The 15,944-nt window shown below is 35.5% G+C and overlaps 1 protein-coding gene across 5 annotated transcripts in view; it reads left to right on the forward strand.

Moving 5' to 3' along the window:
* Nucleotides 1-15,944, forward strand: part of CNTLN (centlein) — a 197,952-nt gene that overhangs the window by 19,920 nt on the left and 162,088 nt on the right. For all 5 annotated transcript variants that reach the window (XM_075527374.1, XM_075527375.1, XM_075527378.1 and 2 more), the window contains one exon: nucleotides 11,289-11,373. In XM_075527374.1, the coding sequence (XP_075383489.1) occupies nucleotides 11,289-11,373 (85 nt within the window). The remainder of the gene's footprint in view (nucleotides 1-11,288; nucleotides 11,374-15,944) is intronic.

Genomic DNA, 15,944 nt, shown 5'->3' on the forward strand with positions numbered 1-15,944 from the left:
TTCTGTTTTTCTATTGAAAGAGCAAGAGGACATTTTCCAGTGTCATAAGTGGTTGGATAACAGTTACATATGTAAGTTACATTTATCTGCATTCTTAAAGAAGTGAAAGGCTAAGACATGGTAAGAGGAGAGATGACTATGCAGTTTACTTATTACTCCTCTGTGATATTAATGATGACAATTTTCTCATGGTACTTGCATATTATCATCTGATTGCTATAAATGTTAGTTAATCATCACAATATGTGATTGATTGTTTTAGAATGCTAATATTTACAAATTTAGAATTTTAGTAGGCCAAAGATACGGAGAATGTGAATGAGTTGGTAATGTGACTGTCAGAATTCAAACACTTGACCTTATGGTCAAAAGATTTGTCTGTTCTGTCTCTCAGGATGCATAAGTTCCCTTTTTTTAAATGAAAAAGTGGATTTTTTTTGAAATGAAAAAGTGGATTTTTTTTGAAATGAAAAAGTGGATTTTTTTTGAAATGAAAAAGTGGATTTTTTTTGAAATGAAAAAGTGGATTTTTTTTGAAATGAAAAAGTGGATTTTTTTTGAAATGAAAAAGTGGATTTTTTTTTGAAATGAAAAAGTGGATTTTAACTTCTTTAAATGGCTCGCCAGCATTACTTGGGAAGCTTGTTGTAGAGCCAGGAGAAGTACTAGCTCTTTTGGGATCAGTGCTTTGATCTTGAAAGGCACATTTTGTTTGTTCACATCTTTCCATTCTGGACTTGATCATTAAATTTTCTTCCAATTCTGAAAACAGAAGCATTGAGTTCTTTAGCTGGGAGTGTATTCACTATAGTGTTGTCCCATCTTCTGCATTGCATAAAGCAATGAAAATTTTGTCAAAAAATACGGTGTGATCATGTAGCTAGAGTTAATATTCTCAAGTGTTCATATCCAGGGTAAGAAATTGATGGTATAAGCACATGCAGCTTGTTTTAAGACAGCTGTTACCTGAGAATTCACATGTGGTCACCAACGATGGTGTCAAATAACTTCTGGCTCTGTACTGGGACACTTACCTGCAGAGAGAAGTAGCTTGGCTGTTAGGACAGTGTACTACTTTCACATTGCTTGGATGTTTTGATTTGGGAAGTAATTTTAATATATGAGGACCACTTAGGAACAGATTTACAGTGTTCCTCATTTATATTGAAATGCAGATTCTTACTGAATTGTTTCATGACAAAATTTGGTCATATTTTCATGAGGACAGTGGTGGTAGTATCAATCTTCCTTCTTCAAACATTAAAAAAAAAATGCAAGAACTGCTTAAAATATATAAATACAGTATTTAATGTATGTAAACATATATTACATGTATATAAGCACAAGTATATTGAAAACATTAAAAAATTGTTTCGCCTTAACCAGATTTTATAGACAGGTGAACAATATGGAAAATGTTAGCTCATTCACATGAAGCTTAGTAAGGTAGAAACAGAGATGTTCAGGCTTATATTAACATTTTTCATCTGTGTTGCATATAAACAATAATCAGGATGTTAGGACAAATTGACGCATAGAGATGTTAGAAAGCATGCATTTAAACAGTGTTGAATACAATGAATTATTTGGAGTTCTTGAATTGTACGCCTGTATAAGATACAGTCTGTCTTTCCTGTTTATTCTTCTTCATATCTAGGAATATTTTTATGCTTGGTAGTTATCCCTTGCTTTAAATGATTTTATACTTTATTTAGAACAGAAATTGACAATTGCGTCTGCATTATCATGACTGATACAAGGAACATGGGGCTCTTACATGCCACCTTGATGCCCACAAGCATGATAATGAGCTGAATTTTTTTACAATGCTACGAAATATTTGTGAAACCCTTTTAATGTAGTGTTCAGCCTCTCGGAAGACTTCCCGCAGGAATATGGTGTATAATGATAGTCTATTATATATGAAGGTAAAGATATATTCTGTATATGTGCTTTGCACTTTGTATAGAGGCTGGTGATTGGTACTCTTACGTGGAAGTGTGACAACATACTTCTATTAAGGTGCTTGTCTAGTTTTTTATGTCCTCTCAGAATAACACTAATGCTTTAGAACACCTCTTGTGAACTCAGGGCTATACATCTATATCATACCTTTCCCATAACTTTCTCAGAGTTAAGGAATTAAGAAAGAAGAAACTGCTTCCACAGCATCTTTTTAGGTGTTATCATTACCTCAGAGAATCCTGGAATAGGTTTGGATGAAACCCATTCAGTATATAGGAGTTTTATTAATCACGACTTTGAACTTTGGGGTTGCTTTGATTGGACAGATGGAGCAATAGTGTGTATTTTTCTCTGTAATTGATGCAGCTTCATCTCTTTTGCCTGAGAACAGTCTAATTGCTGCTTTGGAAATAATTTCTAGCCCAGCTTTACCTGTGAATCTTGTGCACAACCAAATTACAGCCCCATATATTCTCTCTTAACTTTTCCAGCTATAACTTTCCGTAATCTTTTCCTAGGTAGCTTCTGTTTCGTGAATGTACCTCTTCACACTCTCATCCTTTCAGAAAAGTTTTTGTCTTATTCCCTGCCTTATAGCAGTAAATATATATATATATATATATATATATATTTTAATATTGCTACAGTGTCAGTTTATCTCAGTTCCAATACGTTGATTAGATTTCCAGGGAATCTCCTACCTAGCACTGCTGCTGTCCAGAAAATTACAGGACAAGTGATTTTCTGGCTTTGTTAATCTCGGAAAAATGTGTGGATTTAAAGGGTAAAGATGGGATTACCAAGTAACAGTTATAAGCAAAATGATTCCTGAAGCATGTCACTTGGCAGATCTGTGCTGCTCATAGCCTATTTTTCTCTATTCTACACAGTTGTATCAAGAGCTGGAAATTGAAAATTTACACTGAAATCTGATAAAAAACAACTTGAGTCTTCTTAGAGACTTTTTTCCCTTCTCATCTATATTAGGAACAACATTGACTCAGTCCTGTCCAAGTTGATAAAGTTTTCCTTCTTGCCCTGGCTTACTAGGAGATTTTGAGATACATAGAAACAGAATGAAAAGGATTTAAACCTTTTGTTGTTTCTGCTTGAGGCTGTGTGACATGAGTACCATCAATGTTTGCATAGCTTAATTTTTCTGTGTGTTCTTTCCACCAAAAATTCCGTAACCGAGAAACTTTCAGTGCCCACCAAATCTTTGTTACAGACTACCTGAGATCAGAAGCCAGCTGCTTGATGGAAGCAGACAGAATAAAAGAAAGCATAGTCATGTGTATCCTATGTCATATATATAATGAACCAAACAATATTGTCTAGTGGATTTCAGTCTTTAAATTGACAAAAGCAACAGCCAGACTTTCCTCTGGAGATAACAGTAACAGGAATAAAAAGATGCAAGTGTGAAAGGACAAAATGCTCACTTACAACCTTGTACACCATGAATGTGTGATGAAGAAAAAAGAGAAGATAGATATTGGGAGAAATTGAGTGGGCAGTACTAGCCATACAGTCAGGTAATTTATATTTGTAGCATTAATTTGTATTTGTAGCATTAGACAATTCCTTATAGTATCTTTTTCTCAAACCAGGAAAATGTAAAAAGCATCATTTGGGGGTCATAGGGGGAATTAATAGTAGGTTTCCATTATTTGTCTGCTATTTTGAAGTGCTTTCATGGTCCCAAAATAGAAGTTCGCCTGCCCTAAAATTGTAAAAATGTAGCTGGTACCTTTTTATGGCTGTGCTGTTGATTTCTATAATACACCAACGATATTTTACTTTTCAGCAGTCTTTGCAGTTCTTGCTGGATAACTGTAACTATATTCCCATTTTAATATTCAGATATAAACAAAAAATTATCTTTACTGTGCAAATGAGAAATGCCTTTGGGATATGTAAAAGCCTCCAGGTATTTTCAAACAAGCCATTGTAAAAGTACTACTCATGTTAGTATACTTTCCAGCTACTTTAAATACTATTGATCTCAGTATTATGTAAAGAGTATGCTATTTCTAGTTCACTACCTTTTGAAACATTTTTTTTTTTTATGATGAGTTGAAAAAAAAAAAGTGCTAGAAAGTACCTTTTACAAGTAAATGCATGTGTAAACTCAAATAGAGTTGGGATTCAGATGAGAGTATCAAAGGTTTTGAAATGTTTTGGTAAACTTGGAGAGTTCTCCTTTAAGACTTTTCTCTTATAATACATGAAATCTTGACAGGTCAACTGACTCTAATTTTCCTCTAGGGCTTCTGGCTGACTTCTTTCCTTTCTTCTGGAAGGGAGATGTAGCAAGATCCGTTAATGATCAAACTGTGGCAGTGATACAAGACTTGGTAGATGTAAATGGGGATTGTATTACGCTAGATGATACCCTTGGAGGTAGTTACATTTGGCAAGCTTGCCTTATGTAAATGTTTTTTCACACCTGAATTCCAAGTGTGCCGTGTCTTGCAAGTCTTAACAAAGAGCAAGAATGGATTTATCATTTCAGACCACTCTGAGAAAGAGTGGCAACTTGAATGTTAGAGCCAGTGATTAAGAGAGACTTTTGTTGCTGTTCTTGGGGAGTTACATCTGTCTAAAGGTGTACAAATGGACAAAAACATGGCTGAAGAGCAGATGATCAGAAATAATAAAATAATTTTGGAAAGCTAATCACAGGAACTTAACGCTGTGGTTTGCATCCTGTGAATGGCAAATTGTGGAAGAAACATTAAACAGGTTGACATAGATTCCTTACTGACTGACGATATGCAGATGTACTAAAAATAACAAGTACTTTTCATGTAAAAGGATAAGTGAGTGTGCTGTATGAATGAGCAATATAGATTGCTGATGTTAATTGAAAAATAATTAAAAAAATGTATCTTGCATCTTTTGAAGGAATGATAAATAGCTTGCAGAAGCTTTCTTAAACCGCTTGCCATTTTACTCGTGTGCAAATTAACAGGAAACAGAATGACAGAAGAATGAGGAAGTAAACAAGATCTAACACATTTTTAAAGGCCATTACCGTTTTGTCACTCTGAGTTTAAAATAAAGTGGACTCCCTAGCTATTATCACTCAATAAAGTGGACAGAATAATAGAGCATAAGAGTACAACCTTTCTATCTAAGGTCAAATAATTGTGATTTTTCTACAGTTGATGAAAGTTTAATATCCTGTTTCATTAAAAATTCTCAGAACATTGAACATAAGTCAACATTCCATGGAGAAGAAGGTATTATGCAGCTTGCATGTGTGCATATCTGCATATCGGAGCACAAAATATTGACATGATAATTGCAGTCAAGCCTGATTGAACAGTGGCCTCTGGGAATTCAGCTGGTGTTGTACCAACTGGATGGCTGCTCAGGACACAGTTTGAAAAGCAAGGTGCAAGTTAGCACTTTATTCAGCACAGGCAGGCATCATTTAAAAATCCTTGGGGGAAACCCTGGTGATGTGCAGATGTTAAAGCAGTCTGTTCTGAAGTGCTGATATTTTGAACACTGTAAGAGACTTGTGTATTTTAGATGAAAAATGTTTGCAAAATTATTAGGGAAAAATGTCACTATTTTCTTTACTGATCTGGTGTAAAACATGTTTAGTATTATATGTACATTGCTTAAAGTAAGAGGCCTTAAATCACCTAATGAATTAAATCAATCAAGTTAGAGATGCAAAAAAAAATTACATTTTTGTAATGATGCTTTTCCATTTTGATACATATCATGGAACTTAGAACTGGCTCTATAAATAATTTACTAAGGAAATAATTTCATTTTACAATTTTTCTTTAATTTGATCTTAAATTATTTTTGTAAAGAAACAAAAATAAGCGTATACAATTTTGCTATAGAAAATAACTACTGTCTTAGAAAACTGCAAAATGTGTGGTATCAATTTAAATCATTTTTTTGCTCCATGCTGTCTAAGTCTTTTAAAAAGTACTATTTGTAAGTAGTAGAAGAAAAAAAAATTATAATGTGCATCAATTATAATTCATCATGAAGTATAAGGATCTTCTGGAATCTGAGGTGAAAATAAATTCTCAATTAAATGAAAACTATTCAGCTGTATTTTTTTGTCTCTTAATAGGTACACAGAAACACAGTAAGGTTTCTAGTTGGAAGATTAAGGTTTCTGTTTCTGGTAACCACTGACTGCAACCGCAGGGATGTGGTTGTACACACTAAATTACAATATTGGTGCCATATTTACAGTAACATTGACAGTGTGTGCTCTACGACTTCACTTTGCACATGGGCGATTCATTATACCAACATTGAATGTATGCACTTGTGTAAGTCTGCCTGTAAAATAGTTGGAAGACCAGCAGAGATCGTAATCAAATTAAATGCTGCATCACACAAGCTGATATTTTGTAGCCTTTCTAGTTCTGCAGCCCTTTAGATTCAAAGAAATATATTTCAAAAGTAACAATATTTCTAGCAGCAGTTTATTTTTAGTTACATAGGTGTACTGTTAAAATACAGCTTTTGTTCTTTTACCGCACAGCCCAAAGATCACAATGTAACCTTAACTTTCTTAGCTATTTGAGGCCAAATTTGTAGATGCGTGGTTTTTTTTTAAATCCTGCTCTTTTGTAAAACTGAAAGGACATAGTCCATGAAACCTGTAAACAGCAAACTCAATTTATTAGTCAAAATTATTTTCACTTATTTGATGTAAAAATGACATAATTATATACAACTTTGAATTACTTTTTCTTGACAAATGGTTAATTGCTTGACTGATTAAGACCTGTGGTACAATACAAGATGCCTCTCTTCCCAGACTGCTTTTGCTGAAGATTTTAGGAAGCGTGGTGTTTTATAAACTTCAACAAACTTCTGTCTTTTAAAATCTCAAGGTTTTTGTAGTGCATATTCTGTTTTTGTACCTCATTCATAGTTAAATGTTTTGTCATAGTCTAACGTTTCATTTTTGATAAGCCATTAAAAATGTACCAAACCTCAACAATATTATCCTGTCCTGTTGTGTAAAGTATAGCATAACACAGGAAAAATGTTAAGCTTAAGAATATTTTCTCAGTTTCTTCATTTTTGTGGGAAGCTGAATCTCGATAATCTTTGTAGCTAAATACATCTGTGTTAAACATTTAAAATAGGTAGTACTCATGGGAAAACTGATTGGAGCTTAAAACTTGTACAAATTGACAGCCTCTCTTCACTCCATTTTTCATCCTAAAGAAGTCTGCAAATATTCTTAGCTCACATCATTATTGCTCATCAGTGGTTCTAATTAGCTAAACAGGAGTTTGTCTCAGTCATTGATCATCATCAGCTTCTTGACAGTGCCTGAATTTTTTTCCCCCATATTCCAGTGGACATTTTTTAATATATTGTAAATACATAGTGGCTCAATTAATAAAGTCAGTCAAAGATTTTCCTTAATATTTGTTACCCTTCTAAAAAAGAGGCAGGGATTGCTGCAATTCTTATCAAGTCTTGTTTCAAGGTGCAACAGCAGATCCAAATATGATACATAAGTTTCAGTCAGTCATACTACCTTGAGTGTCTGTGGGGAACTGTCCTGTAATAAGCAATGGAAGTCGTCCCATGCCAGCAGGAGAAGCTGCTGATAAAGTTCCATATGAGGTTTCAATATATGCTTTAGGCTCTGACAACATCCATTGTGTGCTTAAATTATGATAATTAGAGTTTTTTCTTTTAGCTATGGGTGGTAACTGGTGAAACTATTTTTGGGGGCATTACTACAACATGTGCTGTCCTGAGAGTCTGAAAGAAAACCTCAGAAAGCCAAAACAACTTGAATTTACTTTAGACTTTTCCCACTTGTTACAATGATGATAGATCTGTATTTATAAACTTTGTTCCTCAACAGCTTTGTTCAAAGGACTCTTTGACCAAGTATCGGATAAACAAGGAAAATACTGCGTTTAACTAGAAATGCACTTTGAACCATTGGCTAGTGTGTGCCTGTGTTACAGGCACATTTTTTGCTTTAACAAAGGTCTGTTTTTCCTCTCCAATCCCAGACCTTATTCTTCAAACCTCTTTCGTGCAGCCTTGTCCTAAAGTCACAAGGCTCCATAAACTCTTTACTACAAATAATACAGCAGAATTTGGTGTGCATACTATTTTTCAGTTCTCCAGAGCAGTTTGTTCTTTTGCTTGGTTCTTGGCTGGTTTATTCACTTTCTTCCCATTCTCTCCATAAAATAAAAAAACCAAAACCTCACAATGGTAGAGTTCTTTTGAGCCTTGCTTTGGGAAATCTACCTGACCCATCAGTTTTTCAGATCAATTAATCCATTAGAAAACAAGTTTAATAAATTTTCAAGTGATGATTGCATAGCTGAGTTAAGAGGCTAATTATCCAGTATTTGTGTTTAATTGGGCCTTGTTTTAAAAAAGGCTGACTTTGTGAGAGTAGATAGTGGTTAGAGGAGTTGGGAAGACAATTGCATATTATGGATGGTAAATATACAATGCGTGGTTAGAGCAATGGTTTAGTTTAAGTAGAAATATAAAATAAAACCAGCTGAATTAAAATGGAGAGAGAAGTACATCACTGTGGGAACAAAGAATGGATAGGACATGTCAGCCAGCGGTTAAGGTCAGGATACTTTTGAGGGCTGGAGGCAATGCTATTCTGTGGTTCATGGGGCTTATGTGTTTGTTTATTGTATTGTATGATTCTTTCTGTGTCCACACATTACTATTCTAAGTACTTTGTAGTAAAGACCTGCTTTGCTTTTTGTCTTCTGAAGCTCTTAAAATTTTGGATCAAGCAGTTATGCATATGTCTAATCTTAAATTCTTAAGTTGTCTAGCTGTAATTAAGACCTGAGGAAACTTGGAGTGCTATAATACAGTTTAGACATAGATTAATACAGCTCCATCACTTCCTGAGATAAATTATGGTGTAACATGCTTATGGGAGAGAGACACATTCTTCCCAAAATATTTGGGTTTTGTGTACTGCAATTAGTATCTTTGAAAAAGGGTAATTGTTGATAGCCATTAAGGACCCCACAGTGAAGTAATTAAGTATGAAGAAGCATTGGTATTTTTATACTGGGGGAGTTTTTGATTCATTTAAGTTGTGGAATAATGTACAGTACCTATCATGAACAGTATACCTGTTTCAGGAACATGCACAAACTTCTGTGATAAGTACTATACGAATAATCTATTCACAGACATTTTTCCTTACTAACTCCTAAGTTTTACAGTTGTCCAATATCTTTTAGTACAAAGCTTTATAAGCTTATCGGAAAGTCTTTTACCATTTTTAAAAACCTGACTGAGAATGTGAGTTCTGTAAAATAGTTATACATTATAAGCAGGGTGGGTCAGTATCATTAACTGTCATGTATTATGAAACTTGTTTGTTGTTTTCTCTCTTGTGCTCCCTTTTTTGTCCTTAGTTTTTTTTTCAGAGGACATCACAGTGTAACCTTTGGAATACATCAGATAACTTAATTTTGCATGGATCTCTCTAATTGCAGTCTGCTTAGTTCAGTTCTAGTAGATGTTCAAAGAGAAACTATAAAAAAACTGGCTGTACTATGTATTTCACAGCTCGTGTCTTCCTAGCAACCTATCATGACTATTACTTGATGCTTCTGATTACAGGTGATCAGATGCTTTGAGGTCAAGATCTGATGTGCATTTTTCTGTTAAGTTTCTGTCTCAGTTAAAATGTTAAATACCTTTCAGACATGAAATGTCTTTTGGAATACTTGTTGAATATTCATGGTTTCACTTTTCTCTGCTCATTACAGCTCCTGAATTATTTTCTTTACGGAAGTAGATTTTTTTAATGCCATACAACTGCTTAAGATCCCATACATTTTTGTTTCTCCTTGTTAAATGTAATTTAAATACATATCTCTTCAGCTAGGCTTTTCCTGGTTTTCTTCCAGTGCTACAACACATCAGTGCTGCTGTATTTACAGTAGGAGAGAGCTACTTACCGTTATGATGCCTTGAGACCTCAGTTTCCAAAACCTTCTTTTAAATTCCATACCATTTTTATTTAATTCTTTATTTACTCAAGATCAGACTAGATATTTTAGCAGTCATAGAACTTTATTTAAAAAAACATGGTATTGGATGGCCTATGGGGATAGTGTAGTTTAGCCTTTAAAATCACTGATAACAGTAGAATATGTAGTAATAAATAATAATGGAGAAAAATAATTGCCCATATATCTGCTATCCTTATTGGTCTCTGTTACAAAATGCTTCAGTAGATGAAGCCTTTTGTGCACAGCTGGATATTCTCATCTACTTTTGATCAGATATACAGAGTCATGGGTACCACTTTTCCATGCCTTTCCACCTCTGAAATATTCCTATTTTGGAAGAGTTGCATGAGTAGGATTCTCTGGCTTTTAGGCATGGCTGATATGCAGCCATAATGGAAGTTTAACGGTGTTGTAAAAGCAGCGATAATCTGAATGAGTTTCTGCTTCTCTGTCACTTGTGGCGCTGGGGATGCCTGAAGTATTTGGCCATTTTTATGGAATACATGTTTCTCAGACCTTTTGTTGGAGATGATAGGAACTCTGTCTTGTGCTAAGGAATCTCTGTCTGTCCTTACTATCGCAACATTTGTTTTCTTTCTGCCTAAAACAGCAGTCAGTAAGGGCACCAACATTTAAAACTCAGTCAAGAAATAAGATAGCAATGAGATGGGGTGGTTTGTTAAACAAAGTGTTAATGACTCCTCAGCTTGTTTTCTACGGAGTGTTGCAGAGATGATTATAGCCCTGCACTTTTTAACCACATAGAGAGGCTCTGCTTGCCCCTATTACCCAAGCTTCTGAGTTGTCTTTTTTTTTCCCTCGGTAAAAGTTATAGGTTCTATCCATGTGAAAGATAGTAAAATAGTTATCCATGATGTTCAAAAGTGTTGTTTCAGACATAGAAATGCCATGTACTTGAGAGAAGGACTTCACAAACCCAAGCAGCTTAGTGGCTCTATATTGCCAAGAAGGGAAAAAAGCATTTTGCTCAGTCTATGGGCAAGTACACTTTCTGTATTTGGGAAAGAATGAGACAGATTATTTCAGCTGCTTAAAAATGTATTTTAAGACCTCTTGCTTCTGTTTCTTTTTGAACAAAGTTGTGTTAGCTGTTTACAGATGTAATTTGCTGTCACTTGCCATATGCTCCCTGATTAATTCTGCAAGGCCTGTCAGCTTCAGATAATTTAATTTTCTGTGCTTTAAAATGACATTCATTATCAGGACATGAAAAATTCAAATGATTAACTGCAAATTACAACTAATAAAGTGTCTATTTTTTTTGTTTGTTTCCAGAGAAAAGCAGAAAGCTGAAGTCAAGGACAGAAGGGTTTTAGAGATTTTGCAAGCCAAAGACAGCAAAATAGAAACCCTAGAACAGGTTTGTATTATGTTTAAATAGACTTAAATAGGCAATTAAGAAAAATTCTATCATTGACATCAAATTTATATTTCCTAAGATGTGAAAATAGTTTGCTGTTGTGCCTTAAGATGAAAGTTGCAGGTGATTCAGAGATTATAACCTTCTGATAAAGTATTAATTAAAACTCTTCTGAGTTGTTCAAACAGTTGACCTTTCACCTAAAAAGTTCCTGTGATTTTTAGATGAAACTTTTTCTGAAAAGTTTTGTCAACTTATTGCCTTATTTTGCCTAATGGACTGACCTAAACTTGGATTTTAATCTAGAATACTTCTGACTATGTTTAGGTTTGTAATGTGCCCGTGGTTTGGAAAGATTTGCCATCCTGACAAATACAAAACCAAAACATTTCTAAAGTAATGAGGACTAAACATGTAGTATCCTAAAAGCAATACAGCTATGTATTTTAGTGTTACTAACCTATAACAATATTTATGAAGTTAACTGTTAGCATAAACTATAAAACAATACTGACAAATCCAAAATGTCATACATAAGCCTTATGGCATGTGTATTTTCTGTTGAACTGTTCACTCAAAACTGAGTGCTGTGTATTAGTAAAAAAATGTATATGAATACCATGTATTGAGCCAAGCCGTTGATGAAATTGAGGGAATATGATCTCATTTTATAAAAATCAAAATAATCCTTTGAAAAGTAATCAAAACTTGAACACTTCATAGTATTTGAAATATGATAATTATGAAATCCAACACTAAAAAATGCTAAGTAAACACAAGAGAACAATAAATATTGCACCTTCCTTTTCTCCATAAATCTCAAATGACTACCTTCTCAGGACTATGAGGAGAACACAATATGCTTTTCCATGTTATTAGGAATGTTAATAAGAAAAAAGTCATAATCAGACCAAGTGTGATATAGAGGAAGAGAAAAAGAATTAGAATTACTTCACACATAATAAAGCTGATAGCAAAAACACAGACAAAGTTGAGGGTGTGCTTTCAGATGTCTAAATCCTGCTGTTCCTGGGGATAAAAGGGTGACTGATACATGGTTTTTCATAGAATCACAGAATGGTTGAGGTTGAAAGTCATCTGGTCCACCATCCCAGCCCAAGCAGAGTCCCTAGAACCAGTTGCCCAGGACCATGTCCAGATAAGGCTTTTGTATATCTCCAAGGATGGAGACTCCACAACCTTCCTGGGCAACCTGTGCCAGTGCTCAGTCACCCTCACAGAGGAAAAGTGCTTCCTGATGTTCAGAGGGAACCTGCTGTGTTTGAGTTTATGCCCATTGCCTCTGGTCCTGTCACTGAAAACCACTGAAAAGAGCCTGGCTCTGTTGTCTTTACACTCTCCCTTCAGATATTTGTACACATTGATAAGATCTGAGCCTTCCCTTCTCCAGGCTGAACAGCCCCAGCTCTGTCAGCCTTTCCTTACAGGAGAGATGTTCCAGCATCTAGAGTGTCTTCATGGCCCTTCGTTGGACTCATTCCAGTAGCTCCATGTCTCTCTTATACTATGGAGCCCAGAACTGGACACAGGACTCCAGGTGTGGCCTCACTAGTGCTGAGTAGAGGGGAAGGATCACCTTCCTCAACCTGCTGGCAATACTTTGCCTAATGCAGCTGAGGATACCATTTGCTGTTTTTGTCACAATGGTACTTTGCTGGCCCATGGTCAACCTGTTGTGTATCGAGACCACCAGGTCCTTTTCTGCAAAGCTGCTTTCCAGCTGGGCAACCCCCAGCATATATTGGTTCAGGGACCCCAGCATACAAGCTTGCATGGGGATGTTCCTCCTCAGGTGCAGGACTTTTCATTTCCCATTGTTGAATTTCATGGGGTGCCTTTCAGCCCATTTCTCCAGCCTGTCCAGCTGCTGAACAGCGTATCAGCCGCTCCTCCCAGTTTTGTCACCAGCAGACTCACTGAGAGTGCACTCTGCCCCATCATGCAGCTCATCAGTGAATTTCCTCACATTTCTGTGAGGGTCTTCCTTGAATTGAGGTAACTTATGTAGCTAGTGATGTAAACTCAGGTTTCCAGAGCTTACCTACTTCTGGTTTGTTCAAAATAAACCTGATACATCTGCTGCCTGACGAGAAACACTACTGAACTTAGGTTATTAATCCTTTTATTTTGTATTACAGTAGTGACTGAAGTTTCTGTGTGTGGTCATGTCCTCATGGCTGTAGGTGTGATTTGTAATGTGTCTGGCGCATGCATGCACATCATTTTTATAAACCAGCAATGCATGATTACTCCTGCATTTCTACCCTATCCTTAGCTGAAGGAGAGAATACCTGTGTAAGAAGTTTATAAGATTCTGTGTGCAGTAATGTGCTTTTAAGAAGGCCTGCCTGCTGTAGCAGCTTCTGAACCTGTAGCGTGCACCTCCATGAGATTGCTCTCTGTGGTTTCAGACCAATTTCAGAAGCTGAAATTGAAATTGATCAGAAATCTGAAATTGATAGTGTGATGTGGTCACCATCTGGAAGTGGAGAGAGGCTGGAAATGTAACTAGAACCAAGGAAAAGTGGCAGCCCGGAAAGGAGGGCTTGGCAACAGGATGGGAGGAATTAACAGATGAGGAGGACAGAAGCTGCATCATAGTCACAACTTTAATGCATGTTGTAATACAGGCCTTTCAAATAACCTCCCTCAGAGTATCCTTGACTCGAAGGGGAGGGTGGGGGGGTTGTGAAGGGCACCAGATGGTGCCAATGATCAGTGCTGTATATAAGAGCTGCATATGAAGGTGGTGTCATTCTGACCTTCTTGCCTCATCCATTGGCTGGGATGCCCCAGGACTGAAACAAGACAGGGATCATTTTCTGAGTTTTGGGAGTGGTTTTGGCAGTTTGGTAATCAAAGACTGGAGCTGGCGTAGAGAACAAGGTAATAAGGAGCGTTTTGTTTTTCTGGATTTGTTCTTTTTGTTAATCTAAGGAGAAAAAGGTATTATTTGTGTAATTAACATGCAAATAGGTCACTTATGAAACTGTGAGTTTTGACAGTAATGACAATGAATGTTCTTTTCTGTAAAGTATAGACAGCAAGACTTCAAGGCATATTGCAGTCTACCAATCTGTTACCTCCAGGAAGGTGAGATTATCCAGTCATCTCTTCTGCTGTTTTTCCCTCCCCTTCGTGTATCATACAGAGATACCAGTTGCAACAATATCATTTGCCATAGGGTATTTATTTACTAGGAATTTCTGAGTGGCCACCAAACACCTGATTGTATGAATCCATGCTGACTACAGGAAAAAAGGCAAATAAATGATGAATCTCATAATTTGACATGTATGTAAGTGGATATTGCTGCCAGAAACAGCAACAGAACTCTAGAAGGAGAACATGAGATAATCTTCTCTTGTATTCTGCTTAGACTTTGTCCTGACATGCTTAAGAGCCCTTTTAAAATTACTATAAATAAGAAAGCATATTCTCCACACGCTAGGTGAGATGCATGTAGTTGTTTAACACTGAGAGCTGAATTAGCTTTATTTGTAATGAGATATTTCAACTGTTTGAAGGGTTTCCATTTTAATGGCTATTACTGAAAATCAACTAAAATAATTAATTTAGAAGCTTATGACTGAGAAGTAATATGGTCTCTAATCACTTTTGTATAACCTAAACGGGAAAAAAAAATGCTCAAACATTCATGAGAATGGGACTTGTGGCTTTAAGGGTAAAAAAATCAGTGTAAATCACAGTTTTGCGAAGCTCCTGCTGTCTAATATCTCTGGAACAGAGTACATGCATTGAACTTTTACGTACTTCAGTATGACTTCAGTCTGTTTTGCACCTTTCCTAAATTACAATGGTGTAATCTTCAGTTTTAGATAAATGTATGACTTCTTTTTCTTGCCATGAGTTTATTGCATAACTGCATATTGTGTTAAACATTTTAAATATGAAATAATGTGGAGCATTTCAAAATCTACCATTCAAAGGTTCAAATAAATACGGTATTTATTAAAGCACTTAATTTTTTCCATCTGTTACTGCACATAAATTCAGCACAAAATATATTGTATTGGAGTTTTCCATTGTATTTTTCCCTTTGTTCCTTTTTTTTTAATTCTTGTCTTTGTAATTGGTTGATTGGTAACTTTTGGTCTTGATGGTCACAGCTGTGCCTCATCTGGCATATACATATTTGTTCTAAATGTTGTGTGATAAAAATCTTACTCCTTTGAGGTTGGTGGCTAGATTGCTATACTGATCTTATTACTGTCATTTTTATTTTACACAGTGATTCAAAATTCTTTTCTCAGTAGTGAGGTATTCTTGCCATATACACATAATTTCTCTGTGTGTTTCAAGGAAAAGAATTTCTAACTGCTGCCTTTAAGTGGATAACTCACTGTCCTAGAATTTTAATTAATCTTCTGAAGGCTGACTGTGGCACATATCTTTTTTTTCATTCTCCCTTTTCTTTGGAAACATTTCCTACCTGGTGTATTTAATATTATAATATTTGTGTATGTCTTAAATAGATCATGGTGCTTTTTTTTTTTCCTTTTAAAATAAGGTGAGGTTTTTGGAAGAAT

Source organism: Mycteria americana, chromosome Z, assembly GCF_035582795.1.
Source record: "Mycteria americana isolate JAX WOST 10 ecotype Jacksonville Zoo and Gardens chromosome Z, USCA_MyAme_1.0, whole genome shotgun sequence".
Lineage (NCBI taxonomy): Eukaryota > Metazoa > Chordata > Aves > Ciconiiformes > Ciconiidae > Mycteria > Mycteria americana.